Source organism: Rhinatrema bivittatum, chromosome 18, assembly GCF_901001135.1.
Source record: "Rhinatrema bivittatum chromosome 18, aRhiBiv1.1, whole genome shotgun sequence".
NCBI lineage: Eukaryota > Metazoa > Chordata > Amphibia > Gymnophiona > Rhinatrematidae > Rhinatrema > Rhinatrema bivittatum.
Window position 1 is genome coordinate 10,335,949 of NC_042632.1, and position 14,168 is coordinate 10,350,116.

Sequence of the window (14,168 nt, forward strand, 5' to 3'; positions counted from 1 at the left end):
GCAGCAGACCTGCAGCACAACCCCCTCACCTTCTTACAAGGACTTCAGCTTCTGGTTCCTCCTCGCTAGTGGCGGTGGGCCACCAGCTCTGACCTCTGGCCTCCCCCAGTGCCTCTAGCTCCGCCATAGTCCCCAGCATTTCAGGTCAAGATACCATTACTCGTCGAGCCTCTCCTCATGGCCCATGGAGAGACACCACCACCACCCGCGCTGTGCCCCTCCCTAGGCGCGCGCACATTGTTGATCCTTATGAAGAGCCCGCAGCAGGAACCTGGTGCAGCCCCGGAAGATGACGTCAAACTCTTCAGTGTATTTAAGCTCAGGCCTCGCTTCATAGTGTTGCCTTTGCAACAGGTCTCCTCGCTACTCAAGAACTCGTTGCGGCTAGAGATTCGTCTCTACTCTTCATTCACAAACCTCGTTGTTCCTGGTTCCTGTTCTCCTCGTTCCTGCCCTGTCTATGTTTTGGATTGATTGCACGGACTTCGACTTCACTACGCCTGACTACACTACAGCCTATCTCCAGACCCAGACCTAGACCTTTGCTAGGCCTGACTACGCTACAGCCCATCTTCAGACCCAGACCTCTGCTATGCCTGACTATGCTATTGACTTCTCTTTGATCAGACCATTGCTTCGATTGACCAACACTATTGACTTCTCCGTGATCAGACCATTGCTTCGATTGACCAACGCTATTGATTTCTCCGTGATCAGATCTCAGCATTGCTTGCCACGATCCTCACATTGCCACCGGCCCTGATCCAAGCCTGTCTTTGACGTCTCTCCTAGCCTACTCCCTGGACGTGGACTTAATACGCTTTGGCCTATCTTTCCTCGAGCGCCCCCAGTCAGACTCTGTTCCTTTGGCGCCCGAGTTCCAGTTCTTGACCCAGTCCAAAGTAGGACATGCCATCCAACGTCTGCTGTATCTGGGCTGAACCAACTTCTCTTGCTATCCAACCTCAAGGCCTACCTAAGTCCTGCTGGCCATGGCACCCAAAGGCTCAACCTGGGGGGAACGAGGGCTGTTATAGGTGAAGCTCCAGTGGCCTCTGCCTATCAGCCCACTCCAGCTGCCGACGGTGGGGACCCGTAGGTCCTCACCTACAGATTGCGTCAACCCCACCTCGGCCCAAGGGTCCACCTCCTATGCAACAGTTTACAAAGATCAAATTCATTTTTGCTTCAAAAACCTGTGAGAGAATCAGATTAAAATACTAAAATTTGCAATATGCTTTACCCATGCCTGAAAAAGATTAGGCTAGAATAAGGCAGATATCATTAGAAAAAGACAAAAGAAGCTCAGAGAAGTGTGATGGGAACCATTTTTTTCAGTTTTGTAATTTATTTGTATATTTTGTTATTTTTTTCAAAGTAAAAAAACATTTAACAGTCCAATCCTCAACTGATCTCATCTGTAGCTTGATTCTAGGCAGGCATGTTGCTTAGTTGCGTCATTAGTATTTTCTTTTCTTCTGGTACTTCTAGAACAAAAACAAAACACACAAACAGAAGAGAAACAAGAAAGTCCTTCTTTTATCTTTTAAATGAGAACAGTTCACTGTATTTAACAGAGTCCAGGCTAAAGCCGGCTCCAATTAATTATAATGGCCAGGATTGGACTTGATAATCTCAGTCCCATATGGCAGAGTGCTTTTGACGAAAGCACATTTCTTGTCTCCAATGACAACTGAATACACTGCATTATGCTTCCCGATACTTCGTTATGCTTCCCAGATCGCAAAGGCCTTCTCTACAGCTCGATAAAAAGCACCATCATCTTCTGGCATGCCTTTCGTCATCCTCAGACATTGGATGGCTGTGTCTCTCAACCAGTTGCTTCTCTAAGCATTACTTTATTCATCGTCCACAGTACAATGCTTTTTCTTATCACTGTATTGTGCCAAGAATTTTTAACTATAACCCTTTTCTTATCACAGAAATTATGCAGGCATGCAATCAAGCTTCTCAGAACATTGTTTCTTAAGGGGCCAAGGATCTATGTGCCATCGAGTTTTATACATATGTAACCCCACTTTTGCTGGATGCGCCCTTCCCAACCCCAGAGAACCACTGTAATCACTCAGCCAGGGTGGGGGAGTTCATTCAGGCGTTCTTGGATTGGAGGCAGGTTCACCTGCAAGGTCAAAATGGGTCAAGGATGCCTTGAAAAAACACAATGTTCACACCAAAGTTGTGCTCCAAAAGAAAAACAGTTTATTTCAAAAATAACTAATTCAGCAAGATATATAAAATGTTCTCAGTCCAGTACAGCAGAAATTGTAAAAAAAAACCAGTTAAGATCTCAAAATCAGTCCTTATTCTCCCAAAGAAAATATCCCCCAAAAGCAGATTATCTTCTCATCTCCCTACCAGGTCCTCTGCAGTCATAAGAACATAAGAACATAAGTCCCAGGAACAAACACAAATGGGTTGATTTTAAAAGGGCCATGCATGCGCCCATCTCACTGCACACAACGATACTGCATTGTACAAATCAATTGCTTTTCATCACTTATAAAGTCTAAAATTCTTTAATGATGTCAAATTTATTTATTTATTTATTTAGCATTTTTATATACCGACTTTCCAATAACAGAATTACTGATCAATTCGGTTTACATTTTAACAGAACAATAACATTGACAAGTAAATGTCTTACAAAGAACAGGTCGATATAACTTGGATAAGTAAATATGGGGTTAACCAGTAAAGATACATTGCCTAATATAGGTATAAGTAAAAGATACAGTGCCTAATGTAGGTTAAATAAACAGTTGCTAATTATAAGGGGAGGCCTAAGTTAAATAAACAGTTGCTAATTATAAGACTAGGTTATGTCTTCGACTGCCATAGATTAAGTGAGTTCTATAGATGATCTAAATAGCTCTCAGGTGGGTAATCATTGGCCGAGATGTTCCACAGGAAGCTGTTATGGGAAAGCTTGGTTGAACAACCAAGTCTTGAGTCTTTTTTTAAATGTAGATGAGCATTGCACTGCTCTGAGTTCTGGTGGGAGAGAGTTCCAGATTTTGGGGCCCGCTGTAGAGAAGGCTCTTTTGCTTAATGCTGACTTCATCGGTAGTGTATGTAGGTTGTTTTTATAGGCTTGTCTTACTGGTCTGGAGGAGGTGTGGAATTGGAGAGGGATTTTGAGCTCGAGTGGTGCCAAGTTGTGTAGAGCCTTGTGGGTTAGTGAGAGCACTTTGAATAGTATTCTGAATTTCACGGGTAGCCAGTGTAGGGTTTTCAAAATAGGTGATATGTGGTCTCTTTTATTGGACTTGGTTAAGATCCTTGCTGCTGCGTTTTGCAGCATCTGTAGGGGTTTTATGGCGTTAGCGGGGAGGCCTAGTAGAAGCGAGTTGCAATAATCTATTTTAAATTTAGAATGAATACCTCTGAATGTGTCTGTAACAACACTCTCCCTAACCCCAACCCACCTCCCGAAAACTCACCCTGAATCAAAGTGCCCCTTTACAGTGGTCCATATATAGAGTTATCAGGCTGAGCCTAATAAAGAGGTTCTTTCTCTCTCTGTCTCTCAGTCATAGAAAATTGGCATGCATAAAATACACACGTCAGTGCTGGGAACACCCTTTTCCGCCTGCTTTTTATGCACGCCCTTCCCAGCATATGTGGTCGTTTTTGTGCATGCAAGGCTTTTAAACTTTGCCTTAAAGTCTCTTTCAAAACTCCCAGGTACTCACAACAGTTCAGAATTGGCTCCAGGACAACTCATTCCCTGACCTTAGGCAGATGAAGTTTCCCCAATCCTGCAATGAAGCTCCATACAGGCAGAGTACTCTTCTTCCGGTCCTGCAGTCCTCCACCACAGTTCCTTTTTACTCTTCTGTAATCTTCAGCTTCTTTAACTTCTCAAGTTACTCACTCCTCTCAGATTCTCTTAACGGCTTATTAAAACCTCCCACTCCTCAGTTCATTTCAAAAGAACACTTCAAAAACTATAATTCTATCGATATCTTGTGGGAGGCATATTTTATGCCACTCTTTAGCCAAGTCCCCCTTTAGGGGATGAACCAACGTGTCACTCAAAAGTAGTAGCTCTCATACCCTTTGTCCTCCTGTTAAACTTTCTTTTCCAGCAAGTCTACATATTAAATCATAGAACACCTCTGAACTCCTATTGACCTTCAGGCGCTTGAAAAAATCTCCTTGTTCAGAGAAGTCCCATTCTCTTCCATTACCAGTATGCCATATAGTGGCCATCAGGGCCATATGTATGGCTTTCAAATTCACTTCCCTGAACTGAAAAGGGATAGACCAATTCTTTACACTCTCTGAATACAGTCCATCAGTTTCAGGAATTCCCTGATTCAAATGTCCATATGACTTTCTATATTGCCAATTTGTTCCAATAACGCTTCATTATCGGCCTCCATCTTCAATAGTTTATTTTGGATCTCAGTTAATGTCTCTGCATGCTCATCTGATCTTTGTTCTGAAACTTCAGTTTTAATGCCTATATCCATCAAGTCTTCTCCCAAGTACACTACCGATTTTTTGGTGGAAGCTCTAATTTTAAATTCTTTAACCATAATTGCTTATCAGTTCTGGTGACTAGCAGCTCTTCACTTTTGCCTCTAACGCTGAATCAGTTGATGCCATACTCAGTGGAGAGACTGGCCTCTGCATTTTCCCATATCATTTCTGTATTTCCAGCTCAAAAATTCTTGTTCCCATTGCTTGGGCCCTGAACTGGAAAGCATTTATAGGTTTAAAATTGGGTTTTACATGTGTAACTGTACTGTACCCATGTAAATAGACTTTTGAAAATTGCTACAATATATGCCATTGAATTGTCCATAGGATATTATTGTGTAAGTACACTTTATGCACATAAATGGCTTTTGAAAATTGCTACGATTGTATGTTACATTTACCCATCTAGCTCCTTTTAAAATTACCCTTTTGGGGTTTATTCCTATCCATCATGCTGCTTGTCATTTGGAGGAATCTACAATGAGTATTTGAAAAAAATATTGCCAATAGGAGCTGATTGTGGAGGAATTACAAGCCATCCACAAGGAATGGTTCTCTTAGACATTCATATCTAGTGTTGAAGTCATTACCTCCCAAATTTAATTTTTGGAGATTCAAGTTTTTGAAAAGTTCCTGGAACTTGTTCAATGATGTTCTTTCCATTGGCACAGGAAAGGATAAAATCATTGCTGAATTTTCAAAATGTTACAAGCTACTAACAAGTGAATTTTCAAAGGAGTAACACATATCAATGTAACATGCTATTGTAGTAATTTTCAAGAGCTGTCTACCTGCATCAGATGCACTTAAAGGTAGATTTTAAAACAAGTGCATATGCGTCCATGTGCACGCGGTTCCAGGCATGCGCACATGGATGCGATCATTTTATAACATGCACGCATTTGCACGTCGGATTTTAACATCTGCGCACACATGTGCGGACGGCCCAATTAAGGAGCAGACTGGGAGGGAACTTCCCTAACCCTAACCCTACCCTTCCTCCCTTTTCCCTTCTCCTCCCTGACCCCTAAACTATCCCTAACTAACCCCTTTTTCTGTTTCAATACTTATTACTTCTCTGAAACAAGTATCTTCCACATGCCGGCCACTTTATATCATATCTTCTGCATTATTTACTTGCAGTTATTACACGTCAACCATTTCTGTTCTATCAACCTTAACAATGTCCCTTTAAAGGACTAAACGTGAAATGGCTGTGTCTTTTAAACCAAAGTAAACTCCAGGAGGTTGATATTCAGTACCACTTAGCCGGATAAGTTCAGACTTATTTGGCTAAGTGGTGCTTTTTGCATATTCAGCCTTGTTCAGCAGCCGCTACATAGCCATATAACTATGTATCCAGCTAAATAGTTCTCCAACTAAGTATTGGATGGGACAGGGGCATTTTGAGTATGGCAATTTATCCAGTTAATTTATAGGGAGATTTACTAAGCTGCAATAAGGCTGTAACGCATGATATATGTTGTTTATAGCATGATACACCCATATCATAGTGATATCACTCATTTATGATATTGTACATTTTTTTTACCAAAAAATCTGCCCCTATTGTAATTATCTGCTTTACATGCCTTTGCATGCACAAAATGTACTAATACATACAAAGCAGATCCTATCAAATACAATAGCATTGCTTGCCTCAAAAAAATCAAGCTGTGTTATTGTAACACAAACTCAGAAGTTATAGATAAAATATCCCAGGGGAATGTCCCCTGAATGTTTCTTAACGGGTCATGTGACCCAAACAATCCACCCCACCCCACCCCATATTCCAAACCCCTCTGGAGTTGTGAGAACAATCTGCTCACTCCAAATCCCTGCACTGTTGAGGCTGCCCAACAGTCCCAAAAGTTAAATATTTAATTAAATGTTGTGCAGTGACACACCAACCCACCTTCTTGAAGCTGCTTTTAAATCCTAAATGCTTCTCTACAATAAATACACTTGTTATGACTTTGATGGAAATAGTGAACCCTGGGCCGAGATGAGCGATGTCTCTGCCCACAGGGAGGAGCCCTATGGGCCTAACCATCGGTGGGCGTGGTCTCATCGACGTAGGACACAACTGTAAAGAGCTTTTATTAGGGAGAAAAGATAATGCATAACCTGAGGAGCGGGAAATGCAATAGGACAGTTCTTGAGCAGGAAATACTCAGGGTAGTACTGTAGATGTAAAGGTCCGGTAGTGGCCCGCAGCACGGGGTACACCAGGAGATTCCTGTAGGCTGATGGAGATACCTCTGAGAGCAGATCCGGTAGTGGCCCACAGTGCGGGGTAAGCCAAGGATAGCTGGTCAGTAGATGAAGTAGCAGAGGTCTGAAGATACAGGAACTAGGTAGAGGATCTTGAGTAGTGGTACGATACCCTGTAGCTCAGGATAGTTAAAGGAGGTATGCTGATGAACGGTAGTGGCCCGAGGTATGGGGTACACCGTGGAATCCCAGCAATGTAGACAGTGTAGGAAACTGAAGAATGTACTCACAGAAAAAGTTCCAGGAGCTTGAACCCGAGGATTGGGTTAGGTGAAGTCCAAGGCAGAAAGGCCCTCCGAGGAGTGGATAGCCGAGACGCAGAAGGGCCCCCGTGGAGCGGGTACCCAGAGCGTCCCAATGCCATGAGTAGAACTGGAACAGAAGATTCCAATGTAGAGTGGATTTAACAATGAGAAAACTCCTTGCTAACTTGTCTTAGCAGTGGGCCGGTCAGCTTAAGTATACCAGCGGGTTTAGGTCATCAGGAGGGGACGCCCCCGAGGTTCCCGCCATGACGTAAACAAAAGGAGGCCCTGCGCGCACACATGCCTAGGTGATTCCGGAAGTAAGATGGCGGTCGGCAGTGCCCACATCGACCCGGGGATGCCGGGGAGGTCGGCGTTGACTGGCAGAGGTAGCCACTCTTTCAATGATAGACGGTGCAGGGAAAAAAGAGGTGAGCATGAGAGGTCACAGCCGTCTGCGACCGATGGGCTCAACAACACTTCTCACAGACTCTTGTTTCTCATACATGTTTGTCTTGACCAGATTATAAACTCCATGGAGTAGGGGCCATCTTTTATATGTAACTGTAGAACATTGTGTATGTCTAGTAGCATTGTATAATTGATAAGTTGTAGTAATAGTTATTTTTGGTGTGGTGTTAATCTCCAAGATTATACAGCATCTCATAGCTCATTGCTGAAATATTACAGTATTTATGTTAGAGAAAATTTAATTCCAAAATACCTGTTTTGAATCTGTGTAAAATTTCATGGTTGGTTTTGTGTTCATAATTTTTTCTTCTTGATTGCTCCTGCCCTTCAGGGAAACCAGTGGAAGTTGCCATGTCTCTGGAGATCGCAAGCATTGATGCCATTTCTGAAATAAATATGGTAAGTATTTCAAGACGAACTACCCAGCAAAGAAAAAATTACTTCCTGTGACAAAATATGCCAAAAAATGCATCAAAAGCAAAAGGTGCCAAAACTGGAAACTTTGCTCCTGTAAAGTATCCATGACAAAGAATATGGTTTGCATAGAAGCTTGATATTAATGATTTTTATTACTGCAAAAATGTGCAATTTTATCATTAATTGTGTGAGAAATCATTTTTCATTTAGGGGTAGATTTTCAAAGGGTTATGCACGTAAGATACGTGCGTAACCCCCGAAAACCTACCCCTGCGCGCACGAGCCTATTTTGCATAGGCTCGACTGCGCGTGCAAGCTCCGGGATGTGAGTCTGTCCCGGGGCTTCAAAAAAGGGGCGGTCCGAGGGCGTGGTGGCGGTCCATGGGCGGTCCGGGGCAGGGCCGAGTGCTCCGGCACAGCGGCCTGTGCTGGGGCATGGCGCGCCGGCAGCTGGCTGGCGCGTGCAAGTTACGCCTGCCACAGGCAGGCATAACTCAGCGAAATAAGGTGCAGGGGGATTTAGGTAGGGCTGGGGGGTGAGTTAGATAGGGGAAGGGAGGGAAAGGTGGGGGGGACCAAAAAAAAAGTTCCCTCCAAGGTCGCGCTGATTTCGGAGCGGCCTTGGAGGGAACGGGGGAAAGCCTTCGCGCCTCCCCTAGGGCTCGGCGTACGCAAAGTGCACAAGTGTGCACCCCTTTGCGCGCGCCGACCCTGGATTTTATAACATGAGTGTGGCAGCGCGTGCATGTTATAAAATCGGGTGTACATTTGTGCACGCCGGGTGGCACGCACAAATGTACCCCGCACATATAACTTTTAAAATCGGCCCCTTACTTTTTTAGGGGGCTGAGTATTATGAAAAATTTTGATAGATTTTGCCCTGGGTATGGTGAACAATTTTATGGAAAGTAGCAATTTTGAAAAAATGATTTGTGAATCAAAATGTTGACTTCATGCACATCCTCACACTTGACTGCCTAGTTCCAGAAATAAAAGTTAGCAAATAGAACAAATAGATACATTGATAACTTTTTATTGTATCTTTTCATATATTTCTTGATTAGCTTTGGGGAGCTGCAAACCCTTCCCCAAGGTCTGAACAGAATGAGTAAAAGATGACATTACCAGAAAATATAAGTGGACCGTAAAAGGCATTCCAGTGATAATGGGAAGGGGAAAATATGGAGAGGAGTTAATCAGTAATCAGAAGATGATATCTAACAGATGTTCTACTGTTTCATTGTTCAAGAAGACTACAGAAGCTATCTTACATTCTTGTGGTAGCAAGATAAAAATATCAGCAACAAGGCTTTAGAGTATAGGATACGTGTGCATGTCTTCGGCCACAGTCCATCATTTTCAGTGGCTTCTTATGGACTCAAGAGGACAGCACAAGAAGGAGAGAAGGAATCTGGCACAGATGCCAGACAATTCGTAGAAAGAGACTTCTATGAGGATGATGGATTGAAGTCTATACCTACAGCTATCAACTTGTTAAAGAGAACACAGTATTAGCTGAAGTAATGAAAGCTTTACTTTTGGAAGACCATGCAAAAGACCTTGTTGCGCCCGTCGGTCGCAGACAGCTGCAACCTCTCATGCTCACCTCTTTCGCTGCACCATCAATTCTCAGAAGTATGGCGGCCTCTGCCAGTCACCGCCAATCTCCCTGGCATTCCCGGGACGGCGTGGGTGCTGCCAACCGCCATCTTGCTTCTGGAGTCACTTAGGCAGGCACGCGCCTATGGGCCACCTATGTACACATCATGGCGGGAACCTCGGGGGCGTTCCCTCCGCATGACATCATCTCGCTACCTATACTTAAACAGACTGGTCCAATGCTCCTACGAGTTAGCAAGGTGTTCTTCTCATTGCTGATCCACTTCTCCTTGGACTTCTGGTTCCTGTTCCTGTCTCGGTGTGTGAACGCTCTGAGTACCCGTTCCTCGGGGGCTCTTCTGCATTCCTAGGCTATCCGTTCCTCGGAGGGCCTTCCTGCCTGGGAACCATTCCTCGTGAGTACCACTTCGCTCATCTCTCACAAGCCTTGCTGGGATTTCCCCGTGGTGTACACCGTTCCTCGGGCCACTACCACATCCTCACCAGCAGGATTTGCTACACCTTACCCTGTGCTGCAGGATATTGTTTCTTCATCCTCAAGTACCTTCTGAGCTCCAGGACCTCAGACTACCTCAACACTATCTTCGTACAGTCATCTTCGGCATACCCCACGCAGTGGGCCTCTACCAGATCTGCACACCTGAGGTATTTGCTACACTACTGAGAAAGACTGTCTGGCGTACCCCACTCTGTGGGCCACTACCTGTTACAACTGTCGCTGCCCGACGTCTCCACTCCGCCCACCTTACCTTTTTTGTGACTCCTCCCGCGGTTGATGGACGTCTGGCTGCCGCGGCGTCTGCCTGTCGTCCTCTCCGGCATCCCTGGTCCGGCTTGGACGCTGCATCCCGCCATGTTGTCCAGGTACCATAGGGCACATGTGCCGCGCAGCCCTGCTTCTTATTCTCTCTTTGGTGCGAACCTCAGGGGCGTCCCCCCTGTGATGACGTCACGCATCCCAGATACAAAAGCCTACACTTTTTGCCAGCTAATCGAGTTAGCAAGGGATCTCCTTACGGATGGGATTCACTCTCCGTACCTAGCTACTCTGCCTCTCTAACTTTTAGACTTTATCCTAACGGGGTACCCGCTCCTCGGGGGCCTCTCTCATTTCTTTTAGGTCGCTATCAGGAACCGGTACTCGCTCCTCGAGGGCCCATGTTCCCTGACTCGCTGCCTGAACCTTTCTCTTCTGCTTGGAAGAAACCGCTGCCTACATCATCAGTGAGTTACCAACTTTATTTCCTCAGAGCTGTTCCCTGGAACCAGGTACTCGCTCCTCGAGGGCCTGCCTCTATACCAGCTTCTGTGTCACCTTCCAGGAGAAAGCGCTGTGTGAATAACTTTACCAACAAGGCTCTATACCAGAACTCTGTGTATTCTCCACTGTACTCACTATCTCAGTTTTCTCCACTACAGAACAGCCATAGAGGGAATCGCTGTTCCAGTATCCTGAGGAACCCTAGCCCAGCCGGGCTTCATCTCTACTCACTACTGCCACCTGTGGTGGCTTCTCAACTCTATCTAATAAAAGATATAACTCTGTGTTGTGTGTCCCAAAGCTGAGCCTGACCTGTGGCCCCTCACGGGACTTCCCCTCATGGGCATGGTCAGCTGCCACAGTGTCCAAGGGTCCACCCAAAACCTTACAAACAATAACACTACCGGATCGTCTCATCTGAGGCGTCACCCTGGGAATACCCTCAGCTCAAGAACTGTACTTTGACTGCATTACCCGCTCCCCGGGTGGAGCGTTCACATCGCTGGGCCCCAGGCAAGTTAACTCCACGCGCCCCAGGCCGGTGATTGCTAAACTTCATAACTATGCCCATAAAACTGATATTTTGAGAGCGCTGAGAGTGGGCTGCTCCCTCATGTATGAGGGGAAACAAATCTTTCTATTTCAAGATTTTTCCGCAGGCGTTGTGGTGCAGCGGCGTGCCATGGCGCTTCATTGCTCTCACCTGATCAGTATGGGTCTGCGAGCCACTCTAATATATCCGGCACATCTTTGAGGGGTAACTGCCTCGGGCGTACAATGGCTGGAGAGCCCAGAAGCTGCTCAAACCTTTGTGAGCAAACATCGAGGTTTGAATTTGGATTTGGCTGCCCCAAACTAAGGGGGCTTGTTCAATTTGAGCGTCGGGACTGAGTGGTGCACGGCTTAGTGAATTATCCTGCTTCGTGGATGGGATTTGTGACTGTGCTTCTTCAATTCCCTGAGTCAGCTCAAATTTCGACTGATGACCCGAAGATTTTTTTTTATTTTTTTTATTAATCTTCCTGGACAAATTTGGAGCCTCCCTGACATTTCTTTTGCCCTGCCAGTGGGGTCTGTTTTGATTTCACCTTCATTGCTGTTTTTATTTATTTATTTAAATTTTTTATATACTGACTTTCATGAAAAGGATATATCGCATCGGTTTACAGAGAACCAAATTGAAATTTAACTGAAATTTAAAGAGAAATTTAACTGCTCCTGCCTTGGTTGGGAGTCTATGGGTTTTTTGGCCCTTTACCTTGCTCTTGAGCCCCTTCATCTCTCTCTTGTTTTCTCTTCTTTCTCCCCTTCCTCAAATTTATCAGCTGAATGTTCTCCCCCTTATTAAAACTACACAGGATTTGATGCACTGGTGGCAACCCCTGCCCTTGTCCTTATATGGTCGAGTCCACTTGTATAAAATGGTTATCCTCCCCAAATGGCTTTACCTTCTTCTATTCGGCGTGGGGACCTGACGACATTGGACTGTGCTTTGAGGCACTTTCTTTGGATGGGAAGGAAAGCTAGGCTGCCTCGTTCATGGTTACAGGAGCGCTGGGGTAGGGGGGGTTGGGGGTCCCTAACCTCAGATTATATAACTTGGCCTGCAATATGCGAGTGATCAGGGACTGGATTTTGGGTTCCTCTTCACACACCCCTTCGGTTGCTGATTGTGCTTTGGTGGTGCCGCTGGATATAACTTATGTTGTACAGGTGGAACCTACCAGACTCTCAACCTTTTTGGCCACTTCTGTCAATATTCACCCTATCTGACAGGCATGGGTCCAATTAACTAAACGCTTGCAGACACCGCAAGTTTGTACCTACCTGTTACCGGTTTACAGCAACGCTGATTTTCTCCCAGGCTCTCAGACTACTGCCTTTCGGAGCTGGACGGGAGCAGGCATCACTCGCCTCGGGCAACTGCTTAATGAGGAGGGCCGCCCGCTTTCCTTTTCTTATAGCTTGGGGGGTCCTCAGTATTTCCGTATTTACAAATAACCCACTATTTAAATGCCATACCTGCTGTATTTCGACACCAGAATACATTCCAGAAGTTAGGGCAGATTCTCCAACTGGTTAAATCATCCACCCCTTCTCTCTCTTTTTATTACAAACAACTGTGTCAGGTTGGGCGGGTGGACATTTATACCACACTTGCTGACCGGTGGATGGGGGAGGGGGAATTTGTTGTTACTGCTGCAATCTTGCATGTTTGTTACTGTCGAGTGGCCAGGATTTCACATAATTCCTATTATAGAGAGCTTCAATATAATTTTTTAGGGAGGGCTTATGTTTCTCCACAGATGGCATATCACCAGCGTCTTACTAATACCAACGCTTGCGGTTGTTGCCCATGGGTTACTGGAACATTGTTCCATGTTTTTTGGGCTTGCCCAGCTATCCAGCTCTTCTGGACAAAAATTGCGAAATATCTGGCCACTATATTAACTCTTTCTATTCCAGTGGTGCCTCTGTGGCTTCTTTTTGGTTGTATACTGCGTCTCCGGATACGAGACCCTGGAACCCATCTACTGCTACAAAGAGCTAGTCTGGTGGGGAAACAAGTGATTCTTCTGGGTTGGAGAGAAGTGGAGCCGCCATCATTTTGGACCTGGTGAAACCTTTTTTACTCGCTTATGCACATGGAATATCTATTGTCTCGCAGTTCACACCGCCATAGGAGTTGTTTTCTGGCTGTTTGGGAGCCCTATATTCAGACTCTTCCACATCAGGCCCGCAGTCGATTGCTAAATGACTGAATGCATACAGTTCCGGGATATGATGTTTGGCCACACATGGGTTGGGATGCCTAGTAGCACGTTTAACTACTTTTTTACTACACATGGTGGGTTTTGTTGGGTTTTTTTTGCTTTTCTCATTTGTTCCCATTTGCCTCTCTAGGTTTTTGTACAGAGACCCATGGGTTGGGGGGGAGGGGTTCCTGTTGGGGGAAGAAGGGGTATGTATTGTATGACTTGTCAGCTTGGTTTTGAACTGGGGGGGGTTGCAGTAACACGCACCCCTTAGTATGTCTGTTAATCATTTCTTGCAAAACTCAATAAAAATGTTTACACATAACAAGGAGCATTGCTGAAATGATTGCCCTTGATAGCCAGCTCCTACAGCTGGTAGAGAATGAAGGCTTTCTGTGTTCTGTGAAGTTGGCATGCCCACATTCGAAGTCACCTCAAGGACCACTTTTAATAGGGCGTCATCTCCAGCCTGTACAAACAGTGCCATAGTCCCATCCAGACTCTGCTGGCTAAGGCACAGGGGAGTAGCGTGCAAGTCACCACTGACATCTGGACCTCCAAGAAATCTACGCACTCTTATCTCTCCCTGACTGCACACTGGTGTGATCTGGAGGATGC

At 45.2% G+C, this 14,168-nt stretch overlaps 1 protein-coding gene across 1 annotated transcript in view; it reads left to right on the plus strand.

Moving 5' to 3' along the window:
• The window catches only part of GABRP (gamma-aminobutyric acid type A receptor pi subunit), a 122,427-nt gene that overhangs the window by 51,137 nt on the left and 57,122 nt on the right, over nucleotides 1-14,168 (plus strand). Inside the window, exon 4 of the mRNA XM_029583948.1 lies at nucleotides 7,828-7,895. Coding sequence (XP_029439808.1) covers nucleotides 7,828-7,895 — 68 coding nt within the window. The remainder of the gene's footprint in view (nucleotides 1-7,827; nucleotides 7,896-14,168) is intronic.